Below are 22,545 nucleotides of genomic sequence, written 5' to 3'. Positions count from 1 at the left end.
GGCGAAGCAGTTAACATATCGCCACCGGACTGTCTGGGACATACACATAAGTACATGAGAATTTTTTTAAAAAAACCATAGTCATTGTGACAACCAATTACTGAATAGCTTAGTCAAGACGGACTGGCAAAGTTGTGGGGCTCAGGAGCGAATCCGCTCGCATGCGCTCTGGCAAATGTAAAGAGACGTGCCCCACGTGTTCAGTGGCGACCACGTGCTCCGCCCGGCAGTCACGCGCTCGCGATGACGAAGGCCGTCACGCGCGCGGTGACGTCACAGCCACCAACCCCCCCCTCCCTTCCCCCCCTCCTCCCCCCTCCCCCCAGCTGACCTCTCACCGTCGGAGGGAGCGGTGGCGGAAGTGGTTAGCGCGTTGCGGCCACCAACGATCAAACCCACCCCTAGGTCGACTCAGCCTCAAGCGAGTGCCTGGGGCCACAGTGGTGGTGTGTTAAAAAAAACATCGCCACTGAAGGGAGACAAAGGCGGCCGGGCGTGGTTGCTGCCCTCCCCCCGACCCCAAACCCCCGTGCCCTCCCCAACGTGTGCCCGTGCCGACCTTCAAAGGGTACTGCTACTCGCCAACAGCACTTGCCCCTACAACAGCCTGTAAGAGGCTATACGGGGGAGCTTTGTCTTTGTCTTTTGTTGGGGTGGGAGGGTGGCTGTGGGGTGTGGAGGAAGCACGCGATTGGTTGGAATGTGAGCTCGGGCCCGGCGCGGGGGACCAATCACGCGGCGCGGCCTTGCGCGCCTATAAATAGGGGAGACGAGAGCCTCCCCCCCACCTCAGTCGTCATTGTGAGCTCGAGGTGGTGGTGGTTGTTGTTGTTGTGGTCTCTACAGTCGCGTGTTTACAATTTATATAAACAACAACAACAAACGACGATCAACATGCAGTGCTACGCCGCCATATCGCTCCTCTTGGCTGCCTGCCTGCTGCCCGCAGATGCGCTCATCAGGTGGATAAAATACACACGCAGACACACACAGGCGGAGACACAGAGACACACGCAGACACACACAGGCGGAGACACAGAGACACACGCAGACACACAGGCGGAGACACAGAGACACACGCAGACACACACAGGCGGAGACACAGAGACACACGCAGACACACACAGGCGGAGACACAGAGACACAAAGACACGCAGACACGCACACAGACACGAAGACACAACTATACACAGACCCACACACAAGACACGCAGACGGAGACACAAAGATACACACAGACACAAAGATACACACAGACACAAAGATACACACAGACACAAAGATACACACAGACACAAAGATACACAGACACAAAGATACACACAGATACACACAGACACAAAGATACACACGGACAAAGATACACACGGACAAAGATACACACGGACAAAGATACACACGGACAAAGATACACACAGACAAAGATACACACAGACAAAGATACACACAGACAAAGATACACACAGACAAAGATACACACAAAGACACACACAGACACATAGATACACACAGATACACATAGACACAAAGACACAGACACACAGATACACACAGACACACACAGACACAAAAATACACACAGACACAAAGACAAAGATACACAGACACAAAGATACACACAGACACAAAGATACACACAGACACAAAGATACACAGACACATACACAGACACAAAGATACACACAGACACAGACAGATACACACATACACAGATACACACAGACACATAGACACACACAGACACACAGATACAGACACAAAGATACACACAGACACACAGATACACACAGACACAAAGATACACACAGACACAAATATACAGACACAAAGATACACACAGACACAAAGATACAGACACAAGATACACACAGACAAAGATACACACAGACACAGACACAAAGATACACACAGACAGAGAGATACACAAAGATACACACAGACACAGATACAGACACAAAGATACACACAGACAGAGAGATACACACACAAAGATACACACACAAATATACACACAGATAAAGATACACACAGACACAGATACACACAGACACAGAGATACACACAGACACAGAGATACACACAGACACAGAGATACACACAGACACAAAGATACACACAGACACACACACGGGGACGATGTTGTAATTGAAGCTGACGTAGGCCTGCTATGTAGGTCGCGTTAACACGCCTCCGCCCGCATCTCCATACATTGTACATCGCCACAGTGGTCAACTGCTGTTGAACAAGAAGAGTGTCCTTGTTGTGTGTCTGTGTGTTTGTGTGAGCCCAAAGACAAAGATCCCCCAGGGTATAGCCTCACCCCAGCACCCGGCAGTGAATCTGAACCGAGCCCTGGGCCTCCTCCACCCCCCCCCCCCCCCAGGTCGGGTCGGCCTTAAAATGAGTTACCTGGTGCGGGTGTGTAAGTGAACGTCTCGCCACTGGGGAGACAAAGGTGGCCGGGAGTGATTCTGCCCCCCACTGGGGAGACAAAGGTGGCCGGGAGTGATTCTGCCCCACCCCACTGGGGAGACAAAGGTGGCCGGGAGTGATTCTGCCCCACCCCACTGGGGAGACAAAGGTGGCCGGGAGTGATGCTGCCCCACCCCACTGGGGAGACAAAGGTGGCCGGGAGTGATGCTGGCCACCCCACTGGGGAGACAAAGGTGGCCGGGAGTGATGCTGCCCCACCCCACTGGGGAGACAAAGGTGGCCGGGAGTGATGCTGCCCCACCCCACTGGGGAGACAAAGGTGGCCGGGAGTGATGCTGACCACCCTCCCCCCCTCGTGTGCCACCGTGCCGGTCTTCACAGGTGCTGCTACTCGCTAACAGCACTTGCCAGGGCCTCTGTGAGACTGTAGGACAATAGTCTGGGTCAATAATTGGCAGTAGGTAAGGGCAAAGCGGTTCTAAGCGACTCGCAGAATTGTGCGCAGTTGCGTCTACAGAGTCCACGACTTGCCTGAAGGCATCGACACCTCCAGCGAGCGCGGTGCCGATCACACCACGCGGTTCGAACTCGCCACCTCGCCATCGATCACACCACGCGGTTCGACATCGATCACACCACGCGGTTCGAACTCGACATCTCGACATCGATCACACCACGCGGTTCGAACTCGACACCTCGCCATCGATCACACCACGCGGTTCGAACTCGACACCTCGACATCGATCACACCACGCGGTTCGAACTCGACACCTCGCCATCGATCACACCACGCGGTTCGAACTCGGCACCTCGCCATCGATCACACCACGCGGTTCGAACTCGCCACCTCGACATCGATCACACTACGCGGTTCGAACTCGACACCTCGCCATCGATCACACCACGCGGTTCGAACTCGACACCTCGACATCGATCACACCACGCGGTTCGAACTCGACACCTCGACATCGATCACACCACGCGGTTCGAACTCGACACCTCGCCATCGATCACACCACGCGGTTCGAACTCGCCACCTCGACATCGATCACACCACGCGGTTCGAACTCGACACCTCGCCATCGATCACACCACGCGTCGGATTAACAGCAAGGGGCAAGTGTTGATTTAAAGCTTTCGTGACTGCAGGGATTCACATTCTTGGTTCTTTCGGTAAAGTCACCACGTTAGAAGGGGAAACGATAAAATAATTAAAAAATATAAAACAATAAAATTCTCGCGACGTTTCGAATGCAACACAAGCAAGCATCATCAGGTGTGATGATGATGATGGTTGCTTGTGTTGCGACCGAAACGTCGTGATGATTGTATTGTTTGATATTTTTATTATTTGAAGCTCAACAGCGTTCATTGAAGCTCTGTCGTCCCGACAGCTCTGTTCCTTTCACCTGAAGAAGGCCACTTGTGTTGTGGCCGAAACGTCGTGAGAATTTTATTGTTTTATTTTATTAATTCATTATTTTATTCTCATTCTACGTGACTTTACCGAAAGAACCAAAGAAGATGAATCCTTGCAGTCACGAAAGGTTTAAATCGAAACTCCTCTATCATCATTTTCCATTGCTGGAGGGGTTGCCCACCCCCCACCCCACTACTTGAATGGCCCCGCCATTGCATACAACACGTAAATATATCTACTGCTTTAGAGTTAACAACGTGACTTTACCGAAAGAGCTAAGAATATATATAGTTAAGGATCGCCCTACCTACCAGTGTAGACTGTTGGGACAAGCGTTGTTTGCGAGCAGTACCTACCAGGGCCGGCACGGGCACACGTGGGTGGGTGTGGGTGGGTGTGGGCCGCCTTTGTCTCACCGGTGGTGATGTTTTGACACCGGGTTACTCATTTGAGGCCGAGTCGACCTAGGGGAGGAGGCCCAGGAACCGGTTCGGCTAATCGCTGTCACCGCTGTTGGTGGCCGTGAGCGGGAATCCAACTCTGGTGGCCTGGGTTTGTAGCGCAGCGTGGCGTAGCGCTAACCACCACGCAAAGATCCCCCGTATAGCCTTGACATACTGTCGGGGGCAAGTGCTGTTAGCGAGCAGCAACTATGAAGGCCGGCACGGGCACACGGAGAGTCTGGGATCGATCCCACGACCTCCTGCGTACCAGGCGAGGTAGTTAACATCTCCTAGCCACTGTGATGATAGAGAGAAAGACGCAGACTCCAAATATACAGCAGCAGGCATCGTCAGGGTCGGGATCAAACCCACGACCTCCTGCACACCAGGCGAGGTAGTTAACATCTCCTAGCCACCGTGATGATAGAGAGACACGCAAACTACAAGTATACAGCAGCAGGCGACAGGGTCGGGATCAAACCCACGACCTCCTGTATACCAGGCAAGGTAGTTAACATCTCATAGCCACCGTGATGATGATGAGAGAGAGAGACGCAGACTCCAAATATACAGCAGCAGGCATTATCAGAGTCGGGATCGAACCCACGACCTCCTGCACACCAGGCGATGTAGTTAACATCTGTCCACCAGTAACTGCGAGAAACGACACAAACGAAGAGGGATACATATTCTTGGGTATTTCGGTCAAGTCACGTAGAAAGAACGAAGAATATAAATCCCTGCAGTCACGAAAGCTTTAAACCAGAAGCGGGATACGTTTACCGAAATCGAATGGCGCGATCCGATTTCGCGACACGTCGATCTCCACCGCGGCGATTCGTTACACGCCCTGGCCGTTTCTTGAATCGGATCGCGAAACCGCGATTTGTTTACTAATCGAATCTCGGCGATTCGTTACACAAACGCTTTATTTCTTAGGAAACCTCACAATTTTCTTTGAGTCTTTCGGTAAATTCACGTAGATAGGTTCAGAGAAAAAAAATCTGAATTCCTGCAGTCACGAAAGCTTTAAGTCAGGAAACCTCACAAGCGTGGCTGTTCCCGTTTTTTGTAAATGGGTTTATTTTTTTATTTTCGACCATTGATTCCGGCAGGCGCACACACACAAATGTGCCAACTCTTGTTATCTATACAGTATTTGAATTGTTAGCCAATTTATTGAGCCCCTTTTGTTACGCTAAGGGTAGCTGGCACAGTGCGCTAACCGCTGCACAGCCGCTCCCCCCCCCCCCCCCCCCCGACTCTCATTCCCCATTCATTCAATCCATTGATCACCATAGATTGTCATCAAATTTAGCTTTCACCGATTTCACACATCACGGATTTGCCTGTTAAAACTTCCTCTCCATCTATTTCATTCACCTCATCGCCACCATTGCATTCATATGTACAATTGCTAATTCTGTGCACAGTGCCTTGCATAAGGCGCTGTGTAAATTATTTTAAGATGAGGTAAGAGGAGACGCCGGAAGAAGAGGTGTGGGGAGGAATATGGTACGATCGGACGTGATGGCCCAAGGAGCGGAAAGAGATGGCGTGGAGACAGGCCGGCGTGGAGAGCGGACCACTCCCACATGAGCGGAACAAACGCGTGGAAGAAGAATTAGAAGAGGATGGCGGGCCACATTGTGTTTTGTAAGCTATCGCCGCGATTAGCAGTTGAATTTTCATGGTTCGCGGTTGTGATTGACTCCAGGGGTATTTATATTTACGTCGCGGTCAACCGTGGCAGACCTCGTGGCTAACCCCCGGGGCGATGCGCGAGCTGCTTTGTTTTGCCGAGGTTGGCGGTTCGAATCTGCCGGGCCACCCTGGTGAACGCTGCAAGGGGGTGTTAAGCCTAAAAATTGTGCCCGCCGCATCGCTTCGCGACGGACGTAGCGCAAAACACGTTCCGTGGCGTCGCTCGAGAAGAGAGAATGGGAAGGCCGTTGTGTGCCGGCATCTTGCTGCAAAGTGGGCAAAAATTAGATTTAGCGGGATTACTTAATTGGGATCACACGAAGCAGTCCTCGTTCCCTGCTAGAAAAAAAACTTAGCACCACTCTTCTGAAAAAAAAAAGTCTCAGTGGGTCGGGGATTCTATTGGGAGCCCGGACGTCACGCGTATTTTGTGGTGAATGCACCCACGGCGTTCACCAGGGCGGCCTGCAGACGGCGAACTCTCTACCGCTGCTTGTGTTGCGCACATCAAACTGTCGCCTGCAAGCAAGCGGTCTTCTCCAGCACGCCCTCCGCACAACCTGTTTTGTAAAAATGCAACGAATGGCAGCAGTGAGTCCCACGGTAAGCAGCTACCCCAACGATAGTTAACGGATGGCCCAACAGGCAGGACACACACACACACACAGGGTTATTTTATGTTTGTTTCAACACGGTCAGGTCGTAGGGTCATTTCATTTTCCTTGAACAGACGTTCAAGCTGAACCGGAACCTTTATTCCGGAAGAATCTGATGAGCTTTTGAAGCTCACGGGTGAGAGCAAGTTGCCGGCTTCCAATCAGAAGAATGCATGCATGAATTCTCTTTTGAAACGAATTCCTGTTCAATATTACGGCTGAGTTCCTGAGCATGCGTTTCGGGATGTCACTCGCCACTGATGTCAGCCGTGGCCAGGAATCAATCCGTTTGTTGTTGGGCTTCAGGGCGCAGTGCGGGAACCCACAGTGCCATTGTCTCCACCAGATGTTCTGTTTCGCACCAGCTGTTGTTGCGTGCGATCCACCGATCCCCACTTCCTTGTTTCTCTTATTAAAACTAAACAAATTTTATCTTACCAGCAAAATCCCGCTGAGCTATATACAGTAAAACCTTGGATTGCGAGCATAATTCGTTCCGGAAACGTGTTTGTAATCCAAAGCACTCGTATATCAGTTGTGATCGCGTGACGCTCGGCAGTACAAAGCGTGTATACGTACTGCTCGTATTGCAAGACCTCGCTCGTTTATCAAATTAATATTTAAAATTTTTGCTCGTCTTGCAAAACACTCGCAGACCAAGTTACTCGCAATCCAAGGTTTTACTGTACATCTCTTTCTCAGAAGCGACCTGGCCACAAATGATCGACAAAGTGGCTTATCATGTGGAAATTGAAATGCGTGATGTTGATTCTAAATGTACAAGGAAAAACCGGAGGACTTGAAGAAAAATCCACGTGACCACGGGCAGAGATACTTGCAAACTAGAAATATACAGCAGGCATCGGGGTCGTGATCGAACCGACGACCTCCTGCATACCAGGCGAGGGAGTTAACATCTCCTAGCCCCCGCGGTGCCTTTAACGATAACCTTGCAAACAGACGAGCCTGCATTTCAAGGCCTTTAAGATCAATCTTTGTTTAAGAACGGCATTATCCCCACTTTTAAATCACGAATGACCCCGTGTACCGCTGATATAAGGATATCTTGGCCTGTCTGAATTCCACCCAACATGACGATTTCAAAACACGAAGAATTTCCCCTTTGGTGCAGAACGCAGCTATCGTATAGACTATCAAAGAGAGGTGCGTGTTATTATTGAGCACACACAAAGATTCCCCCGTGTATCGGTCTTTACAGACTTCTTTGCCGCAAGTGCTTGTTGGCGAGCACCTGTGACGGCCGGCACGGCGCACGAGGCGGTGGGCAGGCCAGCACCACGCTCGGCCGCCTCTGTCTCCCCAGTGGCGATGCTTACACATCGCGCCACCGGGTATTCATTTGAAGCCGAGTCGACCTCGGTGAGGCCCAGGACGATCGTCACCGCTGATTGGCCACGGCCGGGCACGTACGGCGCGGAAGACGTTCAACTTGCATAGCGTCCGTGAGCGGGAATCAACACAGGGCCCCGTGTGGGTTCGTAGCTCGGCGCGCTAACCGCACCCGCTCGCGCGCGTGCATGGTGCGCATTTTCGACAAGCGTCGCATTTCTTTTAAACGCGCAGTCGGAACAAATGCGATTGGGCATCAGGTGTTTTTGTGTGTGTAGTGGTTTGTGTGTCCGCTATGCTTCAGTGGAAACGCTTAATTTGCAATTGTTTTTGCTTCTGCTTTGCATAGCTGACACTGTGACATGGTGTACCACACTCTCTTGCCTCACTTGTGTTGCTTTTTGACTTGTCGCTCTGCCGCACAGGCGGTGTGCATATATATATTTTTTATTAGACGATATATCCTGACGGAGCACTTTTCGTGCCAAGACGCACGGGGGCAGAGCATTTTCCATTCCCGAGGCTCCTAAAGATGACAAAGTTCTCCCGTGTAGCCCCAACGAACTTGGGGAAAGTTTCATTTCATTTTCATTTCATTTATTTGGTATAGCCCTGTGAGCCATTCGGCTCTTGAATCGGGTGCAACCGCAACAAACAAAAAAACAAAAACATGAACAAGAAAACATCTTAAAGTGACTTTGTGCATGTGCAAACAGAAAATCCAGGAAAAAATATCAAAATATTCCTGAAATAGCACCTTACACCAACGATGTGTGCAAAAATCCCAGTGGGATGCAAGTCAACAACAAGAAAACTTAGATTAAGGCCATCAGCCTAACTCCATACTACAATAAACAAAAACATGGCCAAACCAAAAAACTTTTAGAAATCACCAAAATAAAGCCATAATTGCAATGTAACAGTGATCATAGGAACTGTGACCGAATTTTTTACAATAAACTACATAAATAACATGTAACACCAAACCCTAGAGCCACAGCTGGCTGCATGAGTCACTCCACAAACAACAGGAGCATCAGTCGGAGTATCACATTTTTCAATGCACCTTTAAGATCAGCACACTAAATCAAAATACAGATAATACTTTGCAGCGGTCATCCGGATCGAAACATTCTATTTTATTTTAGGCCACTGAATAGCAGTGGCAGCTAGGGGTGTACAACTCCTCTAGAGCAGTTTTGAGTGAAGATCTCATAGGTAGTGATTCAAGTTGCAGTTTATTGGCAATAGCATTCCAGACCCTGGGGGCATCAATAGCAAAGGCCCTTCCTCCGGTTTTTGTACGGCAATAGGGAATGTGAAGCTGGTAGATGAGCGAAGACCTGAGGTCAAATTTGTTCTTTGAAACAGAGAGGAGATCCAGCATGCTAAATTATATACTAAATCCTTTGTCAAGGAGCTTTGTTTCTTCTCGCACAGCTTGAAGGTCGTGATCTGAGCGTGGCTTTTTTCAACTCCAGCGCTGTCCTCCAGACAGTCTCGTCCCTTCACCTGATGAAGGCCGCTTGTGTTGCAGCCGAAACGTCGTGATTTTTGTTATTTTATTTTTTACCTACGTGCCTTTACCCAATAGAACCAAAGAGTATGGATCCTAGCAGTCACGAAAGCTTTAAATCTAGAATCCAGCAGGTAGTCTGCGGATTTTTGTTGTAAGTACATCGTGAATAATTAAGATTTGGTGCACAAGCCGTCAAGTGCTGTCAGCGAGCACCTGTGAAGGCCGGGATGGCACACGAGGGGGCGGGTGGCCGGCACACCACGCCCGGCCGCCTTTGTCTCCCAGTGGCGACATTTACACACCGCACCAGGTACCCATTTCGGGCTGAGTCGACGTAGGGGATGCCCTGGACCAGGGAACTGAAACTCGGGCCATCGGGTTCGTAGCGCAGCGCGCGCTAACCGCCGTCACGCTACCTCTCCCCGAAAAATGTCACGCACAAGCGCAGTATGAAACCCTAAGAGATGAATTCAACCGTTTCTCGTACGGGGTCAGATTTGAAAGGAACTCGTCGTGCCTGAGAGTGCAGCCACCTTGGAGACGGACGCCCGCAGGAGCCAGACGGATGGCGTGAGCGGTGCGAGATACGGCAGAGGTGGCGACATGCCATGGGAATCTGGAATTTCCACTCTTCGCGGGGCAGGGGGGGGGGTGCTGTAAATGGAATACGAGCTCATGGCTTCGGCGTTCGTTTGATCAAGAAGTAGTGGAGATTCGTCACGGATTCAACCGTAAACACACAGCTGTTACTATAATGATTACTACAAGCCTTTTGGTGTGTCAATGCACAATATAATTTTTAACGTTCTTTATTTAAATCGCTTGCAGTATGCACGGCATCCCCCGTAACCGCAGAGGCTTTAAACCCACGGCCCCCCCTCCCACCCACACCAATTAGTCCGGCTGGCTGGGACAGCTTTTGCGGAAGTGGTCCGCGTGATTATTTGTGGCCACGATCTTTAACGAGCGAGGGGCGCGGCCGCACGCGCTCCCACGTGGTCTTAGAACCCCGTGGGAGGGTTTAGCTGCCGATCTCGCCGTCAGCTTCACTTGCCAGCAGCTGAGCGTGACTCAGCAAGCAGCAGCTCCCACGTTATGTGTCCCTGGGAGGAGATGTGGCGGCGGGGCGGGGGGTGGCTTAAGTGTTTAGTAGTTGAAGCAGTAATGACATTGATGGATTTTTGTGGTCTGGGACTGTTGTTGTTGTTGTTGTCTTGGTGTGGTCTGGGACTGTTGTTGGTGTTGTCTTGGTGTGGTCTGGGACTTGGTGTAGTCTGGGACTGTTGTTGGTGTTGTTGTGGTGTGGTCTGGGACTGTTGTTGTTGTGGTGTGGTCTGGGACTGTTGTTGTCTTGGTGTGGTCTGGGACTGTTGTTGTCTTGGTGTGGTGTGGTCTGGGACTGTTGTTGTCTTGGTGTGGTGTGGTCTGGGACTGTTGTTGTCTTGGTGTGGTGTGGTCTGGGACTGTTGTTGTCTTGGTGTGGTGTGGTCTGGGACTGTTGTTGTGTTGGTGTGGTCTGGGACTGCTGTTGTTGTTTTGTTGCCCTGCATTTGGTAATGGATATTCGACTTTTGCCGATTTGTACTTCGCGTTGCATAGAGATGGTGACGGATAATCCGGCCAGCATGACCCTCCCCTCCTGCGGTTCCCAATCGGAAAGGAACATGGACTTTTCACCGCTGGCTCGGAGTATAAAACAGGAGTGGAGGGAGCACCAGTGGCTTCACTACTGCTCGAGCAAGGGGGAGACCCGTTTGACTTTTATACGTTTAGAGTAAAAACCCCGTGATTAGCAAGGCGGCTCATGACAACCGCGGATTGTGTCTCCTGACAAAAATCACTTGCGAGGATGGACGGATGAAAGAAGATCGATTTAAGATAATGTGTTGGTCGCGATGGTGGCGATGGTGGCAGTGGTGACGGACGAGTCGGCGGCGATGATGAACAACATTTTTTTTTTTTACCAAGCGAGGCCCAAACTGAGCTACGTAGCTCTTTTTCTCAGAAGCAACCTGGCTACCGCAAATGATAGCTCAATGAAGTGGCTTATCATGTTGAAATTTACATCAGCCAAATACTCTAAACGTGTGATGTTGATTCAAAACGTGGAGGGAAAAAACGGAGAAAAATTCACTCGACTACGGGGGAGAGAGACGCACGCAAACTCCAAATATACAGCAGCAGGCGTCAGGGTCGGAATCGAGCCCACGACCTCCTGTATACCAGGCGAGGTAGTCAACATCTCACAGGGTCTGGAATCGAGCCCACGACCTCCTGTACACCAGGCGAGGTAGTCAACATCTCACAGGGTCTGGAATCGAGCCCACGATCTCCTGTATACCGGGCGAGGTAGTTAACATCAACCTCGCCACCGTCGATAGCGACAGGGTCGTTATACGAGTTGCGTCGTTGTCGTCCGCGCGATCCCTGCCCAGGATTCCGCTGCGCAAGTTCACGACGATGCGGCACACGATGGCAGGCGCCGGCGGCAAAATCGAGCGGCTTGTGGCTGACGAGCGCCACCTCAAGTACAGCGCGCCGGCCCTGCGCAACGGCACCACGCCCGAGGCCCTCAAGAACTACATGGATGTAAGGGCCATCCCTCCCGCTCACTCCCTAGCCTGTGATCCTGCCCGTCCCTACCCTGTGACCCTGCCCGTCCCTACCCTGTCACCCTGCCCGTCCCTACCCTGTCACCCTGCCTGTCCCTTCCTGTGACCCTGCCCGTCCCTACCCTGTGACCCTGCCCGTCCCTACCCTGTGACCCTGCCCGTCCCTACCCTGTGACCCTGCCCGTCCCTACCCTGTGACCCTGCCCGTCCCTACCCTGTGACCCTGCCCGTCCCTACCCTGTGACCCTGCCCGTCCCTACCCTGTGACCCTGCCCGTCCCTACCCTGTGACCCTGCCCGTCCCTACCCTGTGACCCTGCCCGTCCCTACCCTGTCACCCTGCCTGTCCCTTCCTGTGACCCTGCCCGTCCCTTCCTGTGACCCTGCCCGTCCCTACCTTGTGACCCTGCCCGTCCCTACCTTGTGACCCTGCCCGTCCCTACCCTGTGACCCTGCCCGTCCCTACCCTGTGACCCTGCCCGTCCCTACCCTGTGACCCTGCCCGTCCCTACCCTGTGACCCTGCCCGTCCCTACCCTGTGACCCTGCCCGTCCCTACATGTTTCTACCCTGTGACACTGCACCTTATCTCACGGATAAGGCAACAGCGGATAACCCCATGGACAATAGGATCTGTGATATTAGTGCGTTCCCCCCCCCCCCCCCGTACGGCACGCACACACACGTGTGGTCGCTTAACTTTCGTGAAGAGATTGCCTGGGAAAACAATTTGCTTCGCTTTTACTGCAGCCACCGAACTCTGTGACCCCCCCCCCCACCACCTCCGTGAGATTCTCCGGCTCGGTTTATAGAGCCGCTGAGAAGACTGCACTGCGTGCTCATGTTTACCAGTCGCTGTGCAATTAAAATATCTCTCCTGGGTTAATGGCTCACCAACCATCGGTGTCCCGGGGACTTTTCCACGAGGGCGGCAGGGCTTTCGGGCCTGCTGCCTTGGTGATTTTACCGTTTACAGGCACGCACGAGCTGCTGCTGCTGCCGCTGCTGCTGCGAGAGCGTGTGAATGTGTTGGCGTGCGTGCCCTGCCCCCCCCCCCCCCGTTAGCATGCAGTAGGGGGGACATTGCGGAAAAATCCACCGTTGCATCATACGTCTTAATTCTTTAATTCTATCCTTGCGCGTCCAGTCTGACCCCCCCCCCCCCCCCTTTCGCCAACCCGTGCCAACGAGCGCGGGGGAGAGAACGGTCGAAGGGTCGAAGTGACCGCACGGCCTCCACACAGGGATCGGGGAACCCAAACGCTTCACACACCATGCACATGGGCACGCACCCTGCATCAGTTCTATCCAAAGCTTTGGTTTTGCCCCACAGACTAAGGCATTTATACTTTGGTCCCTTTCCGTTACTTCTTCATGTGGGTGTAGACGCCATTTCTGCGAGGGTTGGCTTGCACAGAGTGCACAACAAACAAGCTAAAGTCCAAAGCGACGGGTCTGCGCGAACGCTCGCCACACGAGGACCGTTCCGTACGGCAATTCGCCTCGTGGCGAATTTCTAACACGCCGTATATATGTGTATATATATATTCCGAAAGTGCAGCCGTGCCGAATTGTCCCCAATTACGAACGATCAATTGCCGAAATGACGAGGTTTCACTGTGTCTGTAATTGGCGTGCAATCGCGCGTGTAAGCGTTTGGTGCCCTGCGAACCCGGCGATCGGAGTTCGGTTCCCGCTCGCGGCCAACAACAGTGGCGCACGTTTCAACCAGTCCTGGGCCTCCCCTGTAAATCCGTCGACGTTTTGTGCGTCACACGAAACGCCCCAAAAAATTTTCGCCGGCGTTGTGCCCAGCTGAGTTTCGCGAGGAATAATCCGCGGTGCGTCGTCGTCGTCGTCGTCATGGAACGAGATCGACAACATCGGAGCGATCCGGCCTTAGGAACGGGGGCAGCGGCGGAACAGAACGCGTTGGGAGGTGCAGGCAGGAATAGTGCCCAAGGGACATTCGTCAACGCGGCCTGATATATGGGGGCGTCGTTTTTGCGTGTAAGCACGCGCACTTGGGGAGACAAAGGCGGCCGGGTGTGGCGTTGGCCACACACCCCCGTCGTGTGCCAAGCCGGCCTTCATCGGTGCTCTCTTAACAGGACTTGCCCCAGACGGTGTTTAAAGGCTACGCGGGTGGTCCTTTGTCTTCGGCGTGGTGCAGGCCCAGTACTACGGAGAGATCGGCATCGGCACCCCGCCGCAGCTCTTCACGGTCATCTTCGACACGGGCTCTTCCAACCTGTGGGTGCCGTCCATCCACTGCTCGCTGCTCGACATCGCCTGCTGTGAGTCTCCCACCCCCCCACCCCCCCCCCCACTCCACTCGGCGAGGGCAAAACGTTCTTAAGTGGAAACCGCTAGGGGCCGGCTCGTTAGCTACGAACCGTGGCTTAAAACAAAACTTTATGTTTTTGTCATTCAAAAAGCCATAATACAAAAGCGGATTTTATTTAAAAACAAAAACTAAAAATAAACAACAGCACGTGACGTGTAACAAAGTCGGCGCCATACACCCTCAAAATTAGCGAACGATTGGGCGGCTCCACGCTCATGACTTGTATTATTGTTATTATTGTTTATTATTATTACTACTCTATCCGTCGATAGTTCGCCGCGGCTGCAGGTAAACTCTGAAACGCGAACCTTCGCTGAGCTTGCCGATTGCGCCACTTCGCGGCAGCTCCCAGTGGAGCTGACGGACTGCGAATGGGCGAGCGAGTGAGAGCGAGAGAGCGAGTTCACACGTGCGTGAGTGGGAGAGAGAGCGAGTTCACACGTGTGTGAGTGGGAGAGAGAGCGAGTTCACACGTGTGTGAGTGGGAGAGAGATGGAGTTCACACGTGTGTGAGTGGGAGAGAGAGCAGGCAGGTGAGTGAGTGAGAGAGCGAGAGGGTGGGTGTGCGCGAGTGAGCGAGTTCACACGTGTGTGAGTGGGAGAGAGAGCGGGCACGTGAGTGAGTGAGAGAGCGCGAGGGTGGGTGTGCGCGGGTGTGCGCGAGTGAGCGAGCGAGAGAGCGAGTTCAGACGTGAGTGAGTGAGCGAGCGGGCGTGCGTATGCGTCATTGGAGGATAAACCCGTCCCCCGTCCCCCCGGGCCACGGGTTATTGATGAACGTCTTCTATTGCGTCCGCGTGGCCTCGCCGGCTCCCCGGGCGTCCGCAGTGCTCCACCACAAGTACGACTCGTCCAAGTCGAGCTCCTACGTGAAGGACGGCCGCGACTTCGCCATCCAGTACGGCACGGGCAGCCTGTCGGGGTACCTGAGTCAGGACACCACCACGGTGACTGCCAACCCACCCCCCACACTGAATCAACACGATATATACACGATCACTGAATGAATGCATAGCCAACCGTGCTAATATATATTAGATCACTGAACGAGTGATATGTTTTAGATCGCTGAATCAATGCGATATGTATTTAGAAGATCACTGAATGCATCGAGTGCATGTTGAACCTCTTTCACACCGTACGTAGCCTTACCGTTATAATGTATGCATTCGATCACTGAATGAAGACGCTATATATGCGTGTACAAGATGACTGAGCATCTCCCTGCTGCTGCAGATCGGAGACCTCTCGGTGAAGAAACAGGTGTTCGGTGAGGCCATCAAGCAGCCGGGCATCACCTTCATCGCCGCCAAGTTCGACGGAATCCTCGGCATGGCCTACCCCTCCATCGCCGTCGACCAGGTCACCCCGGTCTTCGACAGCGTCATCGCCCAGAAGTTGGTCGACAAGAACGTCTTCTCCTTCTACCTGAACAGGTGAGCCGGCGAGCCCGCCGTGGGAGTTGCTCGTGACGGCTACCCGTTACCCAGGTAAACACCCAGCTAGGAGACGGGGTGTGGATCTCAGGAGTTACCTTCAGGCCACTGTGTGCGTGCGATTATCTGCTGCGGAAGGGTGTGTGTGCGTGCGTGTGTGTGTGTCGTTGAAACGCCGGCCTTGCTAAGTCACGAGCGAACTCGCAGGAACCAAACGTGACGTCTGTGTAAGGTGCCGAAAGGGATTGCCGACTAGCGACCCAAGCGAGGTCACTGTGAGAATTTGCGTGCATGCAGTGGCATGACTCTTTGAACGATTTCACTGCATCTCCAAGATGTTAACTACAATCGCCTGGTATACAAGAGGATCATGGGTTCGATCCCGACCCTGACACCTCTATATTTGGAGTTTGCGTGTCTCTCCCCGTGGTCACGTGGATCTGTCTCCGGGTGCTCCGGTTTTTTGCTCCACATTTAAAATCAACAACATCACGCGTTTAGAGTTTGGTTGCTCCTATTAATTTCCACACGATAAGCCGGTTCATCGAGCTCTCGTTTGCGATGGCGAGGTCGCTTCTGCCGAAAGAGCTACACAGCTCGGTGAGTCTTCCCTGGTTAAAAAAAAAAAAATTGTTACGAAGTTTTAGTTTAAGTGGCGGTGTTGTCACAGCTATATAGCTCAGTGGGCCTTACCTGGTAAAATGTAAAATAAAAATAGCGGGTCTAACGTCCACTGTGATGCAGACGGCGTGCGTGCGCGCGTTACGTAATAAAACGCACCCGCGGTATTAACCAGGGCCGCCTGCCGGATTCGAAGCTGCAAGACTCTGCTTGGTAAGCCCCCCCGACCCCCGTGACCATTGCCGTTGCAGGGACCCGCAGGCCCCGATGGGTGGGGAGCTGATGCTGGGCGGCGCCGACCCCAAGTACTACAAAGGGGAGCTATCGTACGTGCCCGTCACGCGCCAGGCCTACTGGCAGATCCAGATGGACGGGTGAGTGCCAGCACCTGGTGTAGTCCCCAGGCTGGTCGACATTTACCGCGGTGGGGAAAAACAAAAAAAAATGTTGCGGTAAAAGAGTGATTGCCTCTTTGGAGGAATTGTAACGGGGGGAACGTACGTTGCGGACACCCCATGCCTTGGCGAACTTCTGTAACTTCGCAAGAGCCCCTTGGAGCTGGTGGTTGTCCTCACCCCGCCCGCACCATCCGATTAGCACGGTTGGCCACGCGCACGGCGCGAAAGAAGTTTACCGCACGCGCGCGTTGTTAATGCCGACGGTATATGGGTAACAGGCCCCGCTGGGTGGGGGAGGGGGGCGTGGGCCCGGAAGCTTTGTAAACCCCCCGGGGGTGCCGTCGGTGTCGCAGGCTGAACGTGGAGGGCGGCCTGGCGCTGTGCAGCGGCGGCTGTGCGGCCATCGTGGACACGGGCACCTCGCTCATCGCCGGCCCCACCAAGGAGGTGGAGGCACTGCAGAAGGCCATCGGCGCCATTCCGCTCGTGATGGGAGAGGTGGGTCGCCCGCGCTGACCCCTGACCCCTGACATCCATCCCCCCCCTCCCCCACCCCGGCCCGACATCACGCTCCTCACACCGACGCTCCGCCCCGCTTGCTAGGAGTTTAGTTCGTCGACCCGAGTCGTCGATTCTCGTCTGCGTCCTGTGCGTGCGGTCGCACCGCATGAATGCCAAGTCGCAGTGAGGTGCACGTGTAGGTCGGAGGTCGAGAGCGCCGTTTGAGGGCCTGGGCTCGAACCTGGGCGGCGACCTCGTGATTGAACCGTGTCCGTGTGTAGACGAGTTTGACGGTCTTACTTGCATGCGTAGCACAAACACTAAACCCCTCCCCCCCCCCACCCCACGTCTTATTACATTTGGTTATTCATTTCCAGCTCTTGAGGATCAAAAGCACCAGGTTTAACGGACACGCAACAAACAACTCTCTCAAGTGGCGGGGCGGGTGGTTAAAATGCGGTCTTCTAACGTGTGGCCCATAGGACACTCGGAAGTAGCTCCATGGTGTCTGCTTCCGGGGGGGGGTGGGGACACCATTCCGCAACGTGGATTGGCTTGCTGCGTCTCACGACATGATGCTCGTACCGCAAACAGCGATAAAGTCGCCTTTGGCAGATGCACCTTGTTTGTTTAACGCAGTCGGACGATTAACTCCTTACTGCGAGGCCAGTGGCCGAGTCTGAAGATTTGTTTTAGTCCCGTTTCGCTAATGTGACGGCCTCCCCACCCCCCCCCCCCCCCCCCCCCAGTACATGATCAACTGCAACAAGGTCCCCACTCTGCCCATCATCGTCCTGACCATCGGCGGCAAGAAGTACAGCCTGACGGGCGAGCAGTACGTCATGAAGGTGAGCGCTCGCCGCCGGGCTCGGGGGGGGGGGGGAGGGGAGGCTTTCTCCCCGATGGACAGCGTCGGCATCACCGAGGTCAGGCGGCCGAATCGGACGGGGGCAATATTTTCTCGGGGCATGCAGAGGAGGCGTACGCTCCCAAGTGCGGATGCTAAGAAGAGCAATCCGTAACGCGCGCAACACTTGACGAATGAAACGGCGACGCACAATTCGAGGGCGGGGGTTGGTGGGGGGGCGGGGGGGGGCTTGGAGCCAAAGTTTTAAAAGTCCCTCTTGCGGAGACTTCCTTGCCGGCGCAGAGCAAATTGCAGGGCTGCGCGTTTCACCATCGCGCTAGATGGGGCAGGTAGCCCGGAGGCGTCCACTCCACATGTTGTCATTTGTTTCCACTTTCCTCCCTTGTCGTTTGCCAATATGCTCGAAAAGTGGCACCATCTTTTATGGCACCAATCTCTTCGAAACTAAAACTGAACAATTTTTTAAATTTATTTTACCAGGTAAGGCCCCCACTGAGCTATACAGTAGCTATTTTTCAGAAGCGACCTGGCCACAAATGATAGCTCAACGAAGTGGAAATTTATAGCAGCAGCCAAATACTCTAAAACACGTGATGTTGATTCTAAACGTGGAGGGAAAAACCGGAGGACCCGGAGCTAAAAATGCACGAGACCACGGGGGGGGGGGGGGGGGGGGGGGGGGCAATATAGAGCAGCAGGCATCGGGGTCGGGATCGAACCCACGACCTCCTGCATACCTGGCGAGGTAGTTAACATGAGGTAAGCCAGGCGGGCCTTTAACCCCCTCCTTCTACCTTCCCCGGCGTGCCCTTCTCTCGCAGGTGAGCCAGGCAGGCCAGACCGTGTGCCTGAGCGGCTTCATCGGCATGGACATCCCCCCGCCGGCGGGCCCGCTCTGGATCCTGGGCGACGTGTTCATCGGGCCCTACTACACCGTCTTCGACCGCGACAACAACCGCGTGGGATTCGCCGAGGCCGTGTGACCGAGCAGAGGCCTGTCCCCCACCCGCCCCCAAGTCTCCCACCCTACTCGCCCCCTCCCTGCCCCGCCTGTTCGGCGATATGACTTGAACCCCTGGGTGGCAGTGCGATATTTAACTCGGATTTCGTTCCGTAATGACGTACCGACGTGTACCGTACTTGTACCTAAGAACGCCAAAAAAAAAATCCCGTAGCGTAATAGCGTACTGCCGCACCCTTGCTTGACCCTGTGCCATTACATTTTGTGATGCATCAGGTCCAGTCTCCCCCTGCCCTCACCCCCGTGCTCATAATTCCATAATTTTGAGATTAACCGGATGTTATAAGAAACTTCTGCGTCATAATTTTTTTTTTAAATATCTTACCTGGCAGATTTTTGTTGACTTTCATTTCAGTTGTTACAAAGAAAATCCTGGCAAAATCCTGAGACTCGCCAGAATAAAACTGCTCACAACGACGAAACATTTAGCTCGGCCAGCTTACCGTTTTCTCGAACGTTCTCCGATTCGGGGCCCCATCAGGGCTCCTCCGTGGCCCACAGCCGCCCTTCACACCTCTTGGTTGGCCACGGCGACGATGCCGATGGGCGATGGTGAGTGGGCAACGGTGGGAGGGGGGTGGGCAGAAGGGAAAATCGGCTCCAATTTGGTTCCCGGTCGCGCTTTCGCCCGCTTCTGGACGAAACGCGACTTTGTCTTTCACAGTTGCGCTATTTCCATTGCCGCAAATGTTCGCGCTCAGTCTGTGGCTCTTAACTTGGGGGTCCATCACGCCAAACCCCTCCCTGTGGGTGTGTGAGACACACCCTTCCTGGGCGTGCGAGACATGGTCAGATTTTTTTTTTAGAAGGGAAATCAACGAAACACACTAAGCACGGGCAAACGTAATTTAGAACTTACTTTTGTTTCATCAAACCGCGATGTGTTTATGAACATTGTGCATTTTTGTAACAATCGATTGAGAACCAGAGGGGGGGGCGCAAGACCGCAGTAAAGGTTAAGAGCCGCTGATCGAAGTCGAAGGTAAGCGGTCGAAGTAAACTTCCAGAGCGCGCGTGCCCCTTGACCGAATAATTTTGGAAAAAAAAAGTTTCGTGTTGCGGTTTCGCACGTGCGAGGAAGGCAGCCAGTGAACAAGTTGAATGAACAAAAAAAAATTTACTCCAGCAACAATCGGTCCGGTTACCCAGTGTAACGGGCCCTTGGTTCGGGAGCACAGCACGCGCCAATTATTGTTCAGCGGCGCATTGCACCAAAGGCCCTTGAGCCAAAGTGCGTCTCGGTTCCGAGCTCGGGACTTGACTTTAAGGCCACCGCTCGGATTTTAAAGTATGCCGATGAATTGGCGCAAAACGGCTTAGTTTCCTGGCCTCGACCCAACCCCCCCCAGCGGCTGTCGCCTGAAGGTTTTGCCAGAGATGGAGCGAAAAGCAACTTGAGCTTTCTCTGTCTTCCCACCCCCCCTCCCCCCGTAGCATGACAGATTAAAACAATGAAAACAGTCTCGCTAGACTTCAAACTTGACAGGCCCGGGACACCCCTTCAGTGTCGCAGCAATCCGTGCGCCGTTCCTCACCGACCTGCCACAAAGTGCTTCTTGATTGGACGGCGCTCTGCAACGCCGATTTTGTCTTGGTCCCGCGGACGTTTGTGACAGCGATGTGGTTGACAGTCTGCCCCACCCATCCGGCTCCAAGTCCTTAACTGCCCTTTGCACTACTGTGTTTTTTTCTTGTTAAATGTTTTCATTCATTCACCATTTTTCAAATCGGTGGTGGTTTTTGCCGTGCTTTGGGACATTTTTGAAGCGAGCTGCACATTGTACCCGCGATTAAAACCTGCACGTTCATTTTTCTGGGCTTGTGAATCAAATGCAACGTTTCCAGTGACGGCATCTTGCGCCTGGAAGCCACATTGGGTGTTTATTTTTTGTCAAGTGGCGGTTGGACTGATCCCCACCGTCTTCCCCAACACATACAAGGCTCGTGGCTGTTAGGCGATCCATGCCACTGCATCTTGGCGATGCCACAATTACCTTGGGAGCGTTTCGTGGGATGGTAATTCCCGTTTTGACGATGGCAAGCTTGGCACGGTGAGAATTTAACAACCGGGAGTGTCTCTCCCCACGTGGGGAGCTACAGTCGCTAAAGAAACCGTCGCCAACGCATTACATCCTAAGGACTTGCTGCTTTTGCAATTCTGCCTTGACGGCAGTGTGTGTGTGTGTTGAACTTCTATCGTCGCCGGATGTCAGCGAGAGCACACGTTGCCCCCCCCCTCCCCAGCTCGCTTAATTTGTCGTGGAACGACGTGGCGGAGGCTCGCCACCTTGTGCTGATGACGTGCTGCTTCACTGTCACGTGTGTGTGTGGCCCAGCCGTGATTCCTGGACACACCAATACGTGCTTGCTGGCTGAATCGTTTTTTTTTGTTTACCCCTGCGCCCTGTCTTTGATTTAATTGGATGGTATAAAGGTAGTGGAGCGGATGGCCCGGAGGCAAGGATGTAATTTTGAAGGCTAGTTGAGAATTAAAAAAAATGCAGATTCAGAATGTGTGTGGTATCAAATATTTGCGTTGCTTTTAATAAAGTTGTAAATGGATGGAGATTGTTTTAACATGTCTGCTTTTCGTTTGGGAGTGCCCGTGACGGTGTGAACTGGACGGTGCAATGGAACACATCGAGATGAGACGACGGGCAGCATTGGAATTGTAAATGCACGTCAAACGGTGGACTGAGAATCAATGCCACAGAGGGTTGGGTAGGGGTGTGGTAAGTCGGCCATGGTACGTACGTTGGAACCTCTTTCGGATGGAGCCAACCGTGCTAAAATCGGAGGTGCGGGGGGGGCGGAAAGACAACCTAAACAAGCAATTATGCAACAAAAATTAGTTTTGTCAATCTAGCTGACTTAAAGACCAGCTCCAGTGGCTTACTAACATGGGATGGAAGAGCGTCCCAGGCGGCTGCAGAAGCGCATCTGAAAGTGACCATCTTTGTTCGAACGGTTAGCCACAATATTAGCTGTTGGTGCACTTCTCTCAATCCCGGTATCTCGAGCCATTTCTTTAGAAGAACCACCTCGCACGTTTTCGGTCTTCAACTTATCCAACTTCCACTAGCGTGCCTGTGGGCCTCTTGTTTGCCGCGTCTAGCTTCAAGTGGTTGCGAGTAGTCCCGTGTCGACCTGGTGGGAGGGTCACAATATTATTTCCAATACCTGGATGTAAAAATTAAAATCGCACGTTCTTCCTTATT

The 22,545-nt window shown here is 53.1% G+C and overlaps 1 protein-coding gene across 1 annotated transcript; it reads left to right on the top strand.

The window, feature by feature from the left end:
* Positions 1 to 778: 778 nt before the first annotated feature.
* CTSD (cathepsin D) lies at positions 779 to 21,893 on the top strand. The gene is made up of 9 exons (XM_032958064.2): positions 779 to 962; positions 11,961 to 12,114; positions 14,309 to 14,432; positions 15,311 to 15,429; positions 15,719 to 15,918; positions 16,791 to 16,913; positions 17,291 to 17,435; positions 18,188 to 18,286; positions 19,128 to 21,893. Exons 1-9 carry the CDS (start codon positions 895 to 897, stop codon positions 19,287 to 19,289), a joined length of 1,194 nt encoding a protein of 397 aa, XP_032813955.2. The 5' UTR covers positions 779 to 894; the 3' UTR covers positions 19,290 to 21,893.
* Positions 21,894 to 22,545: the final 652 nt, after the last annotated feature.

Source organism: Petromyzon marinus, chromosome 21, assembly GCF_048934315.1.
Source record: "Petromyzon marinus isolate PM22_M1 ecotype Great Lakes invasive population chromosome 21, UKy_Petmar_22M1.pri1.0, whole genome shotgun sequence".
Classification (NCBI taxonomy): Eukaryota; Metazoa; Chordata; class Hyperoartia; order Petromyzontiformes; family Petromyzontidae; genus Petromyzon; species Petromyzon marinus.
The sequence above is the reverse complement of the archived record's forward strand: the minus strand, read 5'-3'. Positions and strand labels throughout refer to the sequence as shown.